At 38.0% G+C, this 18,748-nt stretch overlaps 3 protein-coding genes across 3 annotated transcripts in view; 1 reads left to right on the forward strand and 2 right to left on the reverse strand.

The window, feature by feature from the left end:
* Positions 1-18,748, forward strand: part of MYOZ3 (myozenin 3) — a 381,468-nt gene that overhangs the window by 138,864 nt on the left and 223,856 nt on the right. The window lies entirely within an intron of this gene.
* Positions 7,898-18,748, reverse strand: part of LOC102725928 (uncharacterized) — a 49,752-nt gene continuing 38,901 nt past the window's right edge. The window contains 1 exon segment of the mRNA XM_031036716.2: positions 7,898-10,045. Within this exon segment, the coding sequence (XP_030892576.2) occupies positions 8,918-10,045 (1,128 nt within the window). The 3' untranslated portion in view covers positions 7,898-8,917.
* On the reverse strand, positions 10,351-18,004 carry LOC115943606 (zinc finger protein 300). Its single transcript, XM_081826199.1, has 5 exons — positions 17,808-18,004; positions 16,971-17,096; positions 16,265-16,308; positions 11,943-12,069; positions 10,351-11,700 (listed from the first exon to the last, which is right to left on the reverse strand). The coding sequence occupies exons 3-5, from the start codon at positions 16,277-16,279 to the stop codon at positions 11,570-11,572; spliced, it is 273 nt and encodes a 90-aa protein (XP_081682325.1). The 5' UTR covers positions 16,280-16,308; positions 16,971-17,096; positions 17,808-18,004; the 3' UTR covers positions 10,351-11,569.

Genomic DNA, 18,748 nt, shown 5'->3' on the forward strand with positions numbered 1-18,748 from the left:
TCTCTCACTGTGTCTCTCTCTGTCAAATAAATAAAAATCTTTAAAAAAAAAAAAAGAAAACACACTTGATCTTTTTTTTTTTAAGATTTTATTTATTTTTCCGACAGAGAGAGACACAGTGAGAGCAGGATCACAAGCAGGGGGAGAGGGAGAGGGAGAAGCAGGCTTCCCACTGAGCAGGGAGCCCAACGCGGGGCTCGATCCCAGGATCCTGGGATCATGACCTGAGTCGAAGGCAGACGCTTAATGACTGAGCCACCCAGGCGCCCCCACACTTGATCTTTTAAATTTATTGAGACTTGTTTTATGACCCCTGAATATGACCTTCCTTGGTAAATGTTTTGCACGCACTTAAAAAGAATGTGTCCTGTCGTCTTTGGGTGGAATGTTCTACAAATGCTAAATTGGTCAAGTTGGTTGGTGGTGATGATGTTCAAGTCTATCTACTATATCCTGCCTGATTGCTTATGTCCTTATTCAATTAATTATTAAGAGAGAGGACTGAAATTTCCAACTACAATTGTGAATTTGTCTAGTTTTCCTACAGTTCTATCAGTTTTTGCTTCATACATTTTGAAGTTCAGCTACTGGGTGCATAAACTTTTAGTATTACATCTTCTTAATAAACTGACCCCTTTAGCATTATGAAGTGTTTTTCTTTATTCCTTGTAATTGTTCTTAGTTCTGAAATATATTTTATTTAATATTAATATAGTTCCTTCAGTTTAATTTTTAATTTGTGTTAGCCCAGTATATCTTTTTTCATTCTTTTAACCTATTTGTGTCTTTATATTTAAAGTGTGTTTCTTGTAGGCAGCATAAAGTTGGGCTGTGCCTTTTTATCCAATATGACAACCTATTGTTTTAATTGGTGTTTAGATCATTTATGTTTAATGTGATCATTTATATTGTTAGGTTAAGCCTATCATCTCAATTTTGTTTTCTATTTGTCCTATCTATTCTTTGTTATCTTTTCCCTTTTTCTGCTTGCAGTTGGATTAATTGTATATTTGTTATGATTCCTTCTTATCCTGTTTTTGGATTATTAGCTACAACTGTTTTGTTATTTTAGTGGTTTATTTAGCATTTCTACTACATACTTTTAGTTTGTCCCAATCTACCTGCAAATAATATACCACTTCATGTATAGTATGAGAGCCTTACAATATATTCATTATCATGAAAAAAGATATACCATATGGTCCCTCCAATGAGTGGCTTGGCTTCACAGGTATAATTATGAATGGTGTGACCTTCTTCAAATAGCCATATCCAGGAGGTCACCAAGGAATTCCTTAGATAAGGAATCCCAAAACAATATGAGACATCAGATCAGGCTTCCTCTTGGTCACCTCAACAAAATCCAGAGCCAGTGTCTGCAGGTAATTTTTTGGAACCACCTGCAACAAAAAAAGTATCATATCAATCAGGACATACCTCCCAAGGGACTATATTTCTAGATGGTCCAGTCTTAGAAGCCCAAGTTTAGGGGGTTCACTGAATATGTAGCATCATTGGCCTCCCCAATGTTCTTTATGCACTGGTTCTCTTAGCTTATTTAAAAATCCAGCCCAATTTCCATGTTTTATGTGTTCCCAACCAACTCGTTGCCGGGATGTAGGATAAGTCCTTTTGAACACCCAAACTTAAGGATTAAGATAAAATTTTGAATTGTTTAAAATAGTGATGTAAAAAGTTTTTTAGTGCAGATTTTTTTTTTTTTGTCAAAAATGAAGGTTGACTAAATAGAAGGCAACTATATACAGGCATCACAAATCATGAAGCTAGCTCAAAGAACAGTTTAGAAGGGAGAGCAAAGCAGGAGGGGCAGCACAACATACTGGTTTTAAGTGTGGACTCTGAAATCAGAATACCTGGGCTTGAGTTATGATTTCTGATGAATTAAAACTAAGTAGCTCTTTTGTTTGTTGGATACTTTGATTTTCTTTTAGGTATAAAGGAAAGGAGTTAAAAAGACTTTTTTGGTTTGTTTCGGTGATAGAAAAATGTGTGCCTCAAAACAGCTTCCCTGCTTTAAAATATTGATATCAGTCTTTGTATGAAGATGCTGTCTTATTTAGTCTAGTGAAAAGATCCCAAGAGGGTGTGGTGACATGCATCGATGTGGCAAAGAGGTGAGTCATGATGGGTGTGCAGTCTATTATCCACAAAGTTATGAAACTCCTGATGGTGTGAAAGAGGTATAGTCCTTCAGGAAACTGGAGAAAATCCCAGGTAACCATCTCAAGAATTACCTGAGATCTCTCATAAGCCCAGATTCACACGAGTAAGTGCTGGACAGTAACTGAATGAATTCCCAGAGAATTCTGTGACCTTTCAGTCTTATCAACTCAGAAATACATTGTTTCCTTGTGGCAGGAAAGTATCAGAACCTCTTTAATCCATTTAAAGTATAAGTCATTAGAATGTAGAATCTTCAATTTGTATCACAACATGATGGACCACAGGAGTTCCTCATTAAGATGATTGAGTAAGTTCTTCTGGTGCTACTGCAGATAAGGATTGATTGATTGATTGATTGATTTTTAAAGATTTTTATTTATTTATTTGACAGAGAGGGACACAGCGAGAGGGAACATAAGCAGGGGGAGTGGGAGAGGGAGAAGCAGGCTTCCTGCCAAGCAGGGAGCCCGATGCGGGGCTCGATCCCAGGACCCTGGGATCATGACCTGAGCCGAAGGCAGATGCTTAAGGACTGAGCCACCCAGGCGCCCCATGCAGATAAGGATTTAAACATCAAGTCTTTCGCTGGCACAAAAGGAAGATGAAATTCCTAGTTATAACTACACAATAGAAATGATGTTGACATTGGCTATGCCTGGTGGGTAAACATAATGATATAGAGCTGGCAATGAGAAAACAAAAATGACATATAGAAAATGAAATTAAGCATCAATGTGGGGAAGTATGTCAATGATTCATCTGCAAAGATGACTTAAAAAGAGAATTTTGTGGGTAGTGAGAAGGGGGAATTTGAGTTTTCATAGACCATCTTATATATGACTATATTTCCTTAAATACCTATCCTGTTCACATTTTTAGCTTGTTAATGAAATTATTTTTAACTTGGTTGAATTTTTATAGCCATTGAAATGGAAAAATATTATAACTAAGGTATCAACATGAGAATAGATTTTGTTCATCTGTTATGTTTTGTTCATTTATTGTTAAAGTAATATTAGTGTTGAAAATTTGAAATGTTTAAGTGCACTGTAAGATAAAATAAGTAATTCTGCTAATGTGTTTGGGAACCATTATTTTCAGTGTAAGATGAAAGAAGTACTAGTAAAATATCAGGGTTTTATGAAAAATATGAATAGATCAGTATAAGCTCATAACTTAAAACAGTATGTTGTGATTCCTTGCCATGTCCACTGATGTTGGTCAAGACTCAATGACAGCCCATTGGTTAGGAGCACCTGAAGCAGCCAGACTGGGGTTTTCAAATACCATTGCCCACTAAGAGAAACCAGTGCTCTTTGGAGGAATGGCTGACTCCAAGTCTGGCAGAGGCAATATGCAGGATGAATCTGAAGTGTTATAACTATGGCATTTTCTTAACAGTGTCTTTCAAAGAACATAACTTATCATTATAATGAACTCTAATTTATCAATTTTTAACTTAATGCTGTGTTTTTCTTGCCTGAAAAACCTTTGCATAACAAAACTCAATTATCTTCTGTTTCCTTCCAGAACTTTATAGTTTTTACTTTTACATGTATGTCCATGACCTATTTCAAGTTGATTTTTGTATATGGTGTGAACTGTGGATCAAAGTTCTTTTTATTTGTTGGTTTTTTTTTTTTTTTTTTTTGCATATGGATTTCCAATTGTTCCAGCATTATTTGTTGGAAAGACTACCTTTTGTCAACTGAGTTACCTTGACAACTTTGTTGAAAATCTGTTGTCCATATATGTATGGTTTGGTTTCTAGACTCTCTATCTTGTTCAATTGGTATTCTTATACCAATACCACAGCCTTGATTACTCTAACTTTATATGCCTTGAAATCAGGTAATATGATTCTTCCCCTTCTTTTTTTCACCAAAGGTATTTTGTTTATTCTAGGTCTTTTGCATTTCCATATAAATTTTTGAATCAGCTTGTCAATTTCTATAAAAATGCCCGTTGGAATTTTTTTGTGGGTGATTAGATTGAATATACACAACAATTTGGGGTAATTAATATCTTGACATTGAATCTTTCCATCCATAAACACTATGTATCTCTCCATTTATTTAGATATTTTGCAAGAGCCACTTTTTAAAAAGTTTTTTACTAATTCCAGTTAGTCAACAGACAGTGTAATATTAGTTTCAAGTGTACAATATAGTGATTCAACACTTCCATACATCACTTGGTGCTCATCACAAGTGCACTCCTTAATCCCCATCACTATTTCACCCATTTCTGCCCCCCTCCCCTTTGGATTTGTTTATTCAGCTTGTTCTCTATAGTTAAGAGTCTGTTTCTTAGTTTGCCTCTCTTTTTTTTTTTATCCTTTGCTCATTTCTTAAATTTCCCACAAAGGCCACTTATTAAGTCTATTAGGTTCTCTGTAGTTTTTGAGATCTTCTGTGTAGAAGACCATGTTGTCTGCAAATAGAGACAATTTTATTTCTTCCTTTCCCAAACCTATGCACTACCCCCCCCACCACCTTCCCTTTTTGTTTTCACTACTGCAGTAGCTAAGATCACTGGCACAGTGTTCACTAGGAAGAGTAAAGCATACACCTTTGATCTTTTGAAGAAAAAAAAACCCAAAACTTGGGGGCAAGCATTTAGTCTTTCACCATTAAATATGATGACTAGATTTTTTTACAGATGCCTTATAACAATAGGAGGAAGCTGTCCTTTATTTCTAGTTTGCTTAGTTTTTATTCTAAATAGGTGTGGAATTTTTGTCAAATAATTTTCCTGCATCAATTGAAATGATCATATGTTTATTTTTTTAGGCTACTGATATGATGAAGTACACCAATTGGCTTCATATATTGGACCAATCTTGCATTCTTGAATTCAACTCTACTTGGCCATGATGTACTTTCCTTTTAAAATATTGCTAAATTTGATGTGCAAATATTAAGGATGGCTATGGCCTATGTTCAGGAGAAATATTAGTCACCAACTGTTTTTTCTTATGTCTCTGTCTGGCTTTAGCATCATGGTCATAAAATATGTCAAAGATCCTTGCTCTTCTCTTTTCTGGAATAGATATTGTAGAATTGGCATTATCTTTTATTTCATTGTATTCAAATCTTTTTAAGATCTTTTAATTATCTTTAGATTCTTAAGTGATGCTGTTTCCTTTCGTTGCTTGTTATACTTATGCCTTCTTTTTCTTTGTATTGCCATGGGATTAATGATCTTTTTCATCAATAATGTTGTTTTGTTGTTCCTATTTTATGTTTTTTTTCCCCCTCTATTTTTCATCTTCTTTTTATCACTTTCTTTTTTACTTTCTTGGAGTGTATTTCACAATGTTTTTATTCTAACCTATTGAGTTGGATGCTTAGATATTTTCAGGCTTTCTTCTTGCCTGATCTATACTTGTTGTAATACTTTTCCTTCTATTACAGGTTTAGGTGGAACCGATTTTGTGAATAGTATGCAGTAATTTAAGTTTTCATTTTTTGTTTTACCTGTATGGATAACTGAGCCAGAAACATTTACTGAAGTACTACTTTTCTCCTGCTATTCTACATTGCCACCTTTGTCATAACTCAAGAATCTACAGGTAACTGTCTGTTTCTGGATTCTCTTACCATTGGTCTATTTGACTACCCATGTGCAATACCACATTGTCTTATTATTAGTTTCCGGGAAGTCTTTGGTAAATTCTCCAAGTTTGCTCTTCAAAAGTATCTTGGCTATTCTTGCCTTTTAACAGCTCCATATGTGATTTTATAATTAAATTGTAAAATTTCCAAAAAAAGAAAGCTTACTGGGGTTTTGATATGAAATGCATTGAATATTGTGGGAAATTGATCTTTATTGAGGGATGCCAAAGGATATGAATAATCATATGTGCTACATCCAGTGCTGTGGGCAACCATAGGAAGAGGTACTGTTAAAATTATGAAGAATAGATGATCAGAATAAGCCTGATACAGAATTATGCATAACAGGACATCAGAGCAAGCTCAGTTAACTAGTGATAAAAATGGAGTATATGCCATTTACTAACAGTAGGATGATTCATAACAACCGTAGCTTCAATGCCATATAATAGAGCTAAAAATCCTCACAGAAATTTGTAGCCAGTTGCTGGTTACCTGCATGCTATATGGTATTTTGTTGTTGCTCAATAAAATAAGCTAACTCTATATTTATGAATGGGCTTATTCCTTTGGATTTCAATTTCTTTCCTCATCTCTCCAATGTATAAATCACTTTGGGGGAAAATAGGCATCTTTAATATTGAGCCTTTCAGCCAAAAAACTTGATAAATCCCTCAATTTATTTAAGCCTTGTTTAATTTATTCAGTAATGTTTTATAATTTTCTATATAGTGGTCCTACACTACATGATTAGATTTATTTCAGGTGGTCCTTATTTTTGATGCTAATGTAAATGGTATCTTTAAATTTTCACTCTGCTGCGGGGCACCTGGGTGGCTCAGTTGTTAAGCGTCTGCCTTTGGCTCAGGTCATGATCCCAGGGTCCTGGGATCAAGCCCTGTTTCTGGCTCCCTCCTCCACGGGAAGCCTGCTTCTTCCCCTCCCACTCCCCACTGCTTGTGTTCCCTCTCTTGCTGTGTCTCTGTCAAATAAATAAATAAAATCTTAAAAAAAAAAATTCACTCTGCTGCTCACATGTAGAATTAGTTTATTTTTCAATATTGAAACTGTATAAAGCAACTAAACTCCTTTATTTCTAATATTTAATCAGTCTATTTTTGCTTTTCTTATACACAATTGCATAATCTACAAACAATGTCCATATTTTTCCTTTCTAATCCTTATGCCTATTTTCCTATTCTTGCTGCATTGCACTGATTAGCTCCTCTGATAAAAGGCTCAAAAAAGAAGTGGTGAAGTCTTAAATTAGTAGGTGCTAAGTCTAAATTGGGATGCTTATAGAAGTCCATCATCAGATCAACAAGGTTGGCTGGAGGTTTGTGACAGTGGGAAACCAAATGGGAGGCCTGTAAAGTAGGAATTATGAATCTTTGTTATATCTACATTAGTTCCATAGCTGTCACTATATAGAACTCACTCTTCACTAAATTTCTGTGTGTTCACAAAATTATTCTATTTATTTATTTTTTGGTCCTTCTCATGCCTTCATAAGGATCAGTTGAGACATCTTCCATGAGAAAATGTCAGAGTAGCTCAACCCAAAATCTGTACTCCTAGGCCTTCTTTCCCAGGTCTGAATGGTCAATTTATATCTGATGTCAGTGTTCTCAGCTCACTGTTCATAATGAAGTCAAGAACTTATCCACACAAACTAGGAATTTCCCACATCCATGTTAGGCATGCCCTCTCCCCTGCAGAGGTTCTTACCCAGAGGGTCCCCATCTTTTCATAAGAGACAGTTCAGCCCTTCAGGAAGAGGATCAGGTGGGCAGGAAATGTGAAGGAATCAAGTGGGAACTATATGAAGAACTATGTGAACAGAAGTATACAGACACCCTCATTCTTGCCAAGCATTGCCCTTCTGCGGGCACCACAAACAAGGGTGCTCATGGAGGAATAGGCAGAACCACAGGAAAGAGAGCAACAGATATTTTAGAGATACCAAGTTCTCAAATCTGTGGCAGGCATAATTTCTCATCCCAAGAGTTTTGCTCTGCAAGTGTCCTTTGTTTCCAGGGAAAACAGTTGTGGGGAGGGCGGGAGTCAGAAAAGAACTGGAGAGACATTAGACAGGGTCTTTATGTGTAATCACCAGTTTATATAAATGTATGTAAAAAATAATAAAAGCATAATAAAATGTCACTTTAACATACCAAGAATCAAGGCTACCAGGGTCAAAGACAGTAAAATGAACAGGCGTGGGAATGGGATATCAAAAGCAGAGTGTCTGGAATGCAAAGCAAGTTTAGATGTAGTTTTTACACATTAGTCTTAGCATCCAGTTGCGGGAGGATAAAGAGAAAGATAAAAAGAACTAATATAAACTGAAAATGTGCTCTACATTTTTTTAATGATAAGAGAAAATATTCAGATGGGTTAAGCAGGCTTGCTTGAAGTCACAAAATCTGTGAGTAGCTGAGCCAGGATTAAAACACAAGACCATCTGGCTCAGTACCAAAGCATTTCCACAATACCAAACTCTCAGTGAGGAAGAATAAATGGGAGATCTGGTCAAGGTGCATTGATTTCAAGGTCCAGGATCCTTCCAGAGAGACAGGTCAACTTATATGCTTGAGATGGGAAAATGCATAAACATCACCTGTATTGAATCTGATCCACCTATCTTTCCATCTTTGTACAAGAATTTTACATGTATCTTTAGGGGTCATGCTAAGCCCCTCCTTATAATGTAGTTTCTAGGAGTTGATTTTCTTTCTTTTTCTTTTTACTCAAGCTTTCCTCATGTCCTTTATTGGGAATTACTGTATGGCCAAAATTATGTCAAGCTAATATTAGCAATGTCACAATGTCTGGTTATTGTTAATGTAGTATAATAAAGAATATGTAACTTGACAATATTCTATATACATAATTTGTTCTACAGACCATAACTTTAAAAGTTTTATACACCATGTTGGAAATGTTCTTCATTTATGATTATTTTCCATCATCTTTGCTGAGCTAGGTATCACCACACTACAGACACGAATTCTCTTGTAAAATTTTATCTATAAAGATGTCCCATAAATATCAAACCAGTCAGGTTCCTAGTACTTATTAAGGCTTGAGCTAATACTCAGAAGGCTTTTCTGTGTTCAGTTCATTATGATTTTACCACTGTTATGAATTCTCTGGTGTACAGTGAGTTGTGACTTTTGAATGAATGCTTTCCCACATACAGCACACTGATAGGGTCTCTCCCCAGTATGAATTCTCTGATGTAAAACAAGGTCTGACTTCTGGGAAAAGGCCTTTCCACATTCAGCACATACGTAAGGTTTCTCTCCTGTATGAATGCGCTGATGCCCTGGGAGGTGGGACTTCTGAGAGAAGGCTTTCCCACATTCACTGCATACATAAGGTTTTTCTCCTGTGTGAATTCTCTGATGTCCAATGAGATGTGATTTCTGACAGAAGGCTTTTCCGCATTCACTGCATTTATAGGGTTTCTCTCCAGTATGCGTTCTCTGATGTATGATGAGCTGTGACTTCCGGGAGAAGGTCTTCCCACATTCAGTACATTCATAAGGTTTCTCCCCAGTATGAATTAACTGATGTGTAATGAGTTCTGTCTTCCTGCTGAAGGCTTCCTCGCATTGAGCACATTTGTACGGTTTCTCCCCAGTGTGAATTCTTTTATGGATAATGAGGTGGGACTTCTCACAGAAGGCTTTCCCACATTCAGTACATTCATATGGCTTCTCTCCAGTATGAGCTCTATGATGTATAATCAGCTGTGACTTTTGGGAGAAGGCCTTCCCACACTCTCTACATTCATAAGGTTTCTCTCCAGTGTGAATTCTCTGATGTATAATGAGGGGTGATTTCTGGGAGAAGGCTTTCCCACATTCACTGCACTCATATGGTTTTTCCCCAGTGTGAACTCTCTGATGTATAATGAGAGAAGATTTTTGAGAGAAGGCTTTTCCACATTCAGAACATTCATAAGGTTTCTCCCCAGTATGAGTTCTCTGATGTACGATGAGATGAAACTTCTCACTGAAGGCTTTCCCACATGCACCACAATCATATGGTTTCTTTCCAGTATGAATTCGTTGATGTACAATGAGCTGTGACTTCTTAGCAAAGGCTTTTCCACACGTAATACATACACAGGTTTTCTCCTTAGTTTCAACATTCTGATACTGAATAAGGGATTGTTTACTACTAAAAATGTTTCCACACTGATTATTATTACAGGGCATTACTCCATTGTGAATTTTCTCAAGATTAGAATCAGATGCACCATGGCTAGATGATTTTCCACATCCAAAACTCTCATCAGGGCTTTTTCTTGAATTGCTCTTATTACAACTACGTAGGTCAATATTATATTTCAAGTTCTTTTTAAATACATCATAGTTATGGGATCTTTGTCTTAAAGTATCTGGCTCTATGCAATCGTGAAATATTTTTCCCAACACATTATATTTATGGCCTGACTCCACAGTCATTGTTTTGTTGTTAATGACTGTTACTTGCCTGAAAAGCTTGTCTTGGTTTTCCTGACATCTCTGTAGCTGGCCACCATCTTGACAGACTTTTAAGATGGAGTACAATGAACCATCCTTTGTGACTCCTTTCAGGATATTATTACGGAAGGAAACAGACCCCAAAATACAAGATTTGGCGTTGTCAAGGTTACTTTTCCTGTCTAAAAGAAAGAAAGATAAAATAAAACAACTGTAAAGAACAATTAACAGAATGCAGAAGAACACAACAAATGATTATTCAATGTAGTTGATGAACTCAGAACACAGGGATAGGGACAAGCCATTTCGTAGGCCAGTACAGCATAGAGTATGATCAGATGAATGGATGGAAAAGGATGTTAAAGAGAAAAATTCATGGAAAAAATTAGAACTGACGGAGACAGAAAAGTATCTGCATTATTATCACTCTGAATCTTGGATTATTCTTCTAGAATCTTTCCATTTTCCCTGCTTTCTGAATGGAAACCTTTTTCACCTTTTGAATTCATTTATCTTACAAACCATTTCCTATATATATACTTAACTACTATTATCCTGCCACCGCTAGCCACAGAAACAAGGTCCCTCTGCACTCAAAATACTTTAACTCTCCTTAGTCTACTTTCCTAATTAAAAACTAACACAAACAACAGAAAAGTCCAAGATCCTGCTATGGATTCAGTATCAGATTCACACCTAAAACCCAAGCTTATATTCCACTACTTGTCATTAATACCTCCTATATGTCCCAAGTAAAACTAGCAAAGTTCTCCCAGAAAAGCTTTAATTCTCTAACTTCAAGGTTTTGTTCATATACTCTCTCCCCACCAGTCTGCCTTTAGCCTCCTCCTTCAGCATCATCAACACTTCATATATCTTTCAAAGCAGCTACAGCTGCATGCTCTGAAAAACGCCTTTCGAATTGTTGTATCTTTAGACTCTCATTTTCTCTGAACTTTTAAAACAGTAACTATATTTGACATATAATTGTGTAGAGCCATGTACCTGGAGGTCTTACCATCTGAAGTACAACCTATGTTCTTGGGAGGAATTTGCCTTTCTATTGCCTCTCATAAAAGGTGTTAAAAATATACACATATGCAGAGAGAAAGAAGATCAGTAAGAAATAGCTCCCCCTTCTAAAAGCTTACAACTATTTAATTATTTGTTGAATGCCTACTAAATTCTCAGCACAGGGACAAAGAATAAGAGATTTCAGTAAGGACAGAACATAAACCTCAGGCATCAATTAAGAAAACAAAACAAACTGATATTTTACTTCCCTTGTCTCCCATCTGCCTGATTTTCATCTGGTAAGATCCAATTTGGTATGTCTCTCTTTATGATCCATGGATCTTCTCCTTGTTCCAACTTAGAGATAACATCTGGTTTGGAAACTGGATATCCTATTAAATGGAAATCACAGGAATTGGGATTGACTGCAGTGAAGGAAAAAGTGAAGGTGTAGTTTCAGGAGGGCTACAATGAAGCAATCCAGGTGGCCCTCAGCAAAAACAATGACCTCCATTTGGGAAGGTCTGAAGATCATAAAAGTCATTATATATGTCAGGAACTACCAACCATAGCACCTGATAAGGAAAGGAACTTGGATGGACAAGTCTGAGTTATGCAGGGAAGCCATCCTTACCCATTGAGACCAGGTGGCTGAAGTTCTCCAGCATCACATCTCTGTACAGGGTCCTCTGAGCAGGGTCCAGTTGCTGCCACTCCTCTTGGGTAAAATCCACAGCCACATCCTTGAATGATACTAAGCCCTGTAACAGTATATTCCTGTTCAATCTGAAGTGATCATTCTCATCATTTCTATTGCAGTATACAAAATTGTACTACACCTACTTTTATATCATATCATGGTATTTGGCAGAAACAATACAAAATCCTGTCTTTACAAGAAGAGCCAGAAACAGATCAGGAAAACAGAAGAGGTAAATTAAAAGGCCTACTTGATGAAAACGGTAATTTAATAAATGATAAGGGCAGCATTCAAATAACTGAGAGGAAGACAGATTACTCAAAGAATAATACTGAAACAACTGGTTAGCCAACAGGAAAAGAATAATGTCAAATCCATATGTTCAAGGTAGAGCTGTAGCCCTTTAAAATTCATATGTTAAAGTACTAACCACCAATTTCTCAGAATGTGACTTTATTTGGGAACAGGGTCATTGCAGAGGTAATTCTATGAGGTCATTAGGGTGGACCCTAATATACAATTTTGTATATTGCATATACAATCAGTCTCATCTAAGTGATCTCAGTCTTAAGGTGCCTCTCATCCACATTCACACCATCAAGCTGCCAGGCATTTAGTTTGTCCCTTAAACAGCCTTATCAATCTCCTCATTTTACATATGAGAAAACAGAGGATTACAGTGGTTAAGTAACTACTTGCCAGAGGTTATACATTGAATATATGATTAACTCGCAGATTTAAAAGCATGTATTCTGAATGGATAGCTTGAGTTCTTGACCCCTGCACTCCACACTGTCTCCTTGATATTGTAAACAAGATCTTTTGCATCTTATTGTTTTAATAACACCCTTAGTCAAACTTCCCGTGAAACACCCTATATTTTAGTTTTCTTCAAATTCTTAGCCTTCCTAAAACCACTCTGCTCTTTCTACTTTTGCAAATACTTCCCATCTTTATCCTACTTCCCTCATGATTTAATAATCCTTTGAGCCTATTTTCTACTTCCTTAGAAAGCTGGTTCTTTCTAAGTTGCTCCCCATCTCTGCTTTAACAGTTCTTTGCTCCCATGTCTCTTACAGAGCTTTTATTTGTCAATGTTGGTTTCCATATCTGTTTACCTAATTTTTCTCTGCATTCCTCCCAGAAAAAAAACATACCTAAATCTTGAGATACTCCACAGCCAGCCAGTGCATATGACACACATTAAGTACTCAACAAATGTTTGCTAAAAAGGAATGAATGATGATTATAGAGAATAAAATCAAGTTCACATTTAATTAAAAATAGTTTGTGCATTAAGCAGTTATATTCTTTTGATCTGAATAACAGTGACATGAGAAAAAAAATATATGTGGAATGTAGAGAAAATCCATTCTGACAGGAAGATTAATAGATGTAATTCTAACATTCGGATTTTGCTTTATTAATTATACTCAAATACTTCGGGTGCCTGGGTGGCTCAGTCGGTTAAGTGTCTGCCTTTGGCTCAGGTCCTGATCTCAGGGTCCTGGGATGAAGCCCTGCATGGGGCTCCCTGCTCAGCGGGGAGTCTGCTTCTCCTGCTCCCTCTCCCTCTGCTCCCCCCCACACTTGTGCATGCTCTCTCTCTCAAATAAATAAAATCTTAAAAAATATAAACTCAAATGCTTCAATATACTAAGTATGTATAGATTTTGTTAACTGTGAGAAAAATACAGTACATAATCAGTGGGAAATTGTACTTTTATCATCTACACTTTTTTGTGGCTTGGGTGACTGGGAGAATGGAAGAGATGGAGAGCAGGTGTTAGAAAGAGAAAGTAAGAATAGACATGTGTGCAAACATGACTTCACTTCTGGACACTATGGAAAAAATACAAATCCCTCTTCTTACAGGAAGAGGCATATAATCAGTTAATTAGCCCTGGTAGTTGGATTCATTAAGCTAATAATAAATCCATTTTCCTTCTCTAAAGCTGCTCTAACAGAAATATAAGACTAACCAGATAGGTAATTTTAAACTTTCCAGTAGCCATAATCAAAAACTAATTTTCAAATATATATATCCCAATTCATCCAAAATATCATTTCAAAGTGTAACCAGTCTTTAAAAATTATTAGTGAGCTTTTTGGAACTATATCTTCTAAACTCAGTATGTATTTTACACTTACGGCACATCTCAATTCAGACTAACCAATTTCAAATGTTCACATGTGGCTGGTGGCTCCATACTGGACAGCACAACTCCAAAGCTACTGACATCCAGAAGAAAACGACCCATCTTTTCACAATAGAACTCACTTGTTAAGCTCTACTGTAAAATACACATGAGATTTCTAGATTTGACAATTAACAGTGATGATGATATAATAATAATAGTAACAATAACAATAACTAACACTTAATACAGAACAAACCATCCCCAGATACAGTTCCAAGCATGGTTTTTATTCGCTTAACTCTCACAACAACCCTATGAGGATTCTAATCTCCATTATAAAGATAAGAAAACAGTCCCAGGTCAACCAGGTTGCAAAGAAATATTATGCATCTGCTAAGATAATAAAGAAATCTAGGTACTGGCACGGGAAGATAGTCAAAAATCTTTACATGGGACAGTAAAATTAAAAAACAAGTTGCAGCCGGGGCGCCTGGGTGGCTCAGTTGGTTAAGCGACTGCCTTCAGCTCAGGTCATGATCCTGGAGTCCCTGGATCGAGTCCCGCATCGGGCTCCCTGCTCGGCAGGGAGCCTGCTTCTCCCTCTGACCCTCCCCCCTCTCATGTGCTCTCTCTCTCTCTCATTCTGTCTCAAATAAATAAAATCTTTAAAAAAAAAAAAAAACAAGTTGCAGGGATGCCTGGGTGGCTCAGTCGGTTAAGCGTCTGCCTTCGGCTCAGGTCATGATCCCCGGGTCCTGGGATCAAGTCCCACATCGGGCTCCTTGCTCGGCAGGGAGCCTGCTTCTCCCTCTACCTGCCACCCCCCCCCCCGCTTGTACTGTCACTCTCTCTCTCTAGCAAATAAACAAATAAAATCTAAAAAAAAAAAAAAAGTTGCAGCACAGAATATTTACGTAACATTATTTTTCCAAAAGAAAAACACAATAAAGAGACACTCTTATACATCTGTACTTTCACATGTACACACTTAATCAGTTATACTCATATTGAAAAGGTTTGGAAGATTACAAACAAATGGTGAACACTGATAATCTCAGGAGGAAGAGAGTTTAAGTTAAAATGAGTCTCAGTTTTGAAATTTTTATCGTTTATATAGTTTAAAACTTATATACCATGTATATAGCCAATGTTGGCAGGGAGAAAAAGTAATGTAGACTGTTAAAAATGGAAGCACAGAGAAGGAACTGGCCTTGAGTTGGACAGTGATCCTACATAATCTGAAATCAAACAAAGGGTATGGAACATCAGGGGCCTGTGCTCTACAAAGCTTTGCCAGATAATTATAATTTAAGAACTGCCCTTTGGGAAGAAAATAGATTTTGGAAGACCATTCAAAATGTACCTATCCTGTGTTATAGATTTTATCAGTAGATAAAACTGGACAATAGGAAGCCTCTGTAATCAATAAGGTCCTCTAAACCAGAAACCTAACAAACTTTTCCCGTAAAGTTTGTATTTTCAGCATTGCAGGCCATACGGTCTCTGTTGACTTACCCAACAATGCCATTGTGGCAGGAAAACAGCCATAGACAACAATACATGAACAAACAGTTCGGCTGCGCTGCCAATAAACTGTTCATAAAAACAGACAACTGGATTTCGCCTACAGGCGGTAGTTCGATGCGCCCAGCTCTGAAGAATAAGGTTCAAGGCGTTTAGCTATGACATTATGATACCTTCCCTCTAAAAGAGATCATTTTACGATATAGCTATAAGAAATCTGTTGCATTTACCACAGGAGTGTCGGTAAGAACACTGTATACTCCACCACCTAGAGAAAGACCCAGAATGGAAATCTGTTTTAGTCTTACATGGCAAGAAATAATTTCTTTCCATGAGAAATGTATCTGTTTTCTCTTTAGAGGACTGCATAACTGATAATGTTTGCAAGAAGATCAGAAAAATTGGTACATCCGTTTTTAAAAATGTTTTCAGGCCAGGTTATCCACATGTTACCTTGAACTCTTTCTAGGTCTTGATCTTTATTTTGGTTACCTTTTCCCTACTCCAAATTTTAGCTATCTGTACTTCCCCATTTGACTGGACAGAAAATGAAAGAGGAAATTTTAAAAATTAAAAGTAAAAGCAACTCACCTGGGACTTCATCATTTTCTGCTCTCTTCCAACAGGGCAGAAGCCTGAAAGAGCAAAACTGGTGATCAGAAGGACATTTTCCCACAGACCAGACCCAGTCTGCAGCTTCCACATTCACCAATCCAGAAACATTCACCACTAGACGTCAGGTGGATGATGGGACAACCAGGGATAAGGCTGTTTGGTCCTTGCAGAAGGGTCAGGAAGCACTATGTGAAGGAAGTCCTCTTGTGACTACACTATGATGATAAAGAACTTGGTCAAGGTGATTTAATTGTATAGATATGTTTCATATTGACTCACTAAGAGCTTATTGTTCCCCTATGAACCAGTAATTCTATTTGTAGAATATTTTTATAAGGCAATAAACATGAATAGATTTATATAAAAATTAACTGCAGATGGACTTCCCTAGCACTAAGAATGGCCATGACCAAATGGAAAACTGAGAAATGTATTCCCTTATTCCCCAGAAAGAATCAGTAGCTGAATTCAATGATCTCCCAAGAGAGCGTTTATATTTTCCATCAACTCAGCAAATTCTCCTGCCAATCAATATTCATGGACCAAAATGTTAATTTTAAGATGTTTTCTGTTTAAACTATAATTGCAGATTTTCAACAGTGCAGTCATCTGTGTATAAAAATGGTGATAGGTTGGAAGCACTCGTACAAGAGAATATACTACAATGCAGGAAGGTATATACCTGGTCAATTTTTCTCAGTCCCAGGAGGAGTCATGCAGACAAGACTGAACTGATTCAGAGGAACTGAATGCTCCCATGACACGGAGACTGTTTTATATGGAGTATTCCAGGCATTGTCAAACTGATCTGGAAGGAAACAACCAAAATAGTAATGCTCATGTCTGGGTACCCAGCAGGTGCTCAGTGTTTCTTGAATAAAATATAAAATTATTTCAATAAGCTTAGAAAAAGGCAGAAAGTCACACTTTTGGTAATAATCCATCCTTTTTTATTTGTTCGGTCTTGTTTTAAAATGATCATGGGGGGTGGGGAGGCACCAGGCTCAGGGTGCAATGGTGAACTGAGAAGGGGGTCTAACTTTAAGAACTCAAGGGTTGCCTAAAACCTGTGGAAATTTTAAATATATGTAAAAGTCTTTCCCAGTAAATTGGGGCTGATCATCATGACTGTCTGATCCGATTATTGCTCCCTCCAAATTTCTGAATCCTCGGGCCTAGCAATGACACACTCACAGAACTCCCCCATGACCATCATATCACTGACCACGACATGGATGTCCCGGTCATTTAGTCCAAGCCTCCTCCCCAATCACTGATTCTCCAGAGTCCCCTAAATTACTGACCCCAGTCAGGCCCCTACACGCCATTTCTGATCCCACAGGCAACCCCATCACTGACACATCATGCCCCAATTACTAACCTCATACCTCACTCCAACTCTGACTCCCAAATAAACCCAACACTAATCCCACAAACCTCCCCACCCCTGACGTCATAAACCTCCAATCACTGACCCTCAAAGACCCCTTCCCTCCTGTTACCAATCTAACGGACTCACCGCACACAGCCGCCTTCCGACTTGCGGCTCTGTTATCCGGTCCCGAAACGCCCATCACCCCCTTAGCCGGGACGGCTGTCACAGCCATACTGGCGAACTCTCCCGCTTCCTGTCTGGGAGAGTGCAGCGCGGGGCTCCTGAGCCTGCGCTGTTCCGTACTGGGCGGTTTGGCCCACTCTGCATCCTCGGCGGCTTTGTTCAAGAGGCAAAATGGCGGCTCCCAGGCGCTGTATCTCGTTGTGGGAGCCGCCATATTGAGAGTCCGGTCAGATCCGTACACGCGGAGGAATTCGATTTATTCCTGAGTTTGGACTGTGCCACCGCGGCAGCGAGGGGAGGGGGAAAGATGACAGAAAGGAGGACTTTACAAACCAGTGAGGCACGAGGTTTTGCAGAGAGCTTTTACAGGAGGATTGGGGAAGAAATTTGAGTGATACGACCTCTAGTAAAAGATTGCATTTGGTGAAAGAGAAAGAATTTGGAATGTTAAAATACTCTCATTGACGACACTACTTAAACATGTTTGTAAATGGTACAGCCCTACACCGGGAGATTCTTCTTGATGAGGGGGTGAAACGTGAAATGGTAGTGTCCCCTCCGTGGAGCTGCCGCTGTGGGAAAGAGGAGCCAAAGTGGTGGTGGGTGGAGGAAAGGGATACACAGCAGAAATGAACTTTAAACTAAAAGCGATTATAAGGAATTCTCTAGGGGAAATTACTAATGTTGGAGGGAGTTGCAGGGGCGGATTGAAGAAGAAAGGAAAACTGAGAGATGGGGAGGAGACTGAGGCCCAGAGCGATGACGTTGAGACGGAGAAAGTAGGGGCCGCGATAACGGGGCAAAGTAGAGGCCTGTGTAGGCAGCGGTGGGAGCCTGAAGGGCAGAAAACGGGGCGCAGAGGGACAGAAGTGGGACGCTTAAGGACACAACGCGGGAGACTC

Source organism: Leptonychotes weddellii, chromosome 7 (assembly GCF_054177405.1).
Source record: "Leptonychotes weddellii isolate Sample4059 chromosome 7, ASM5417740v2, whole genome shotgun sequence".
Classification (NCBI taxonomy): Eukaryota; Metazoa; Chordata; class Mammalia; order Carnivora; family Phocidae; genus Leptonychotes; species Leptonychotes weddellii.

Coding starts and splice junctions, on each gene's coding strand:
- LOC115943606 (XM_081826199.1), bottom strand. Junction 11,701..11,942: donor CAGCCACCTGGTCTCAATGG/GTAAGGATGGCT, acceptor TCCATTTAATAG/GATATCCAGTTTCCAAACCA.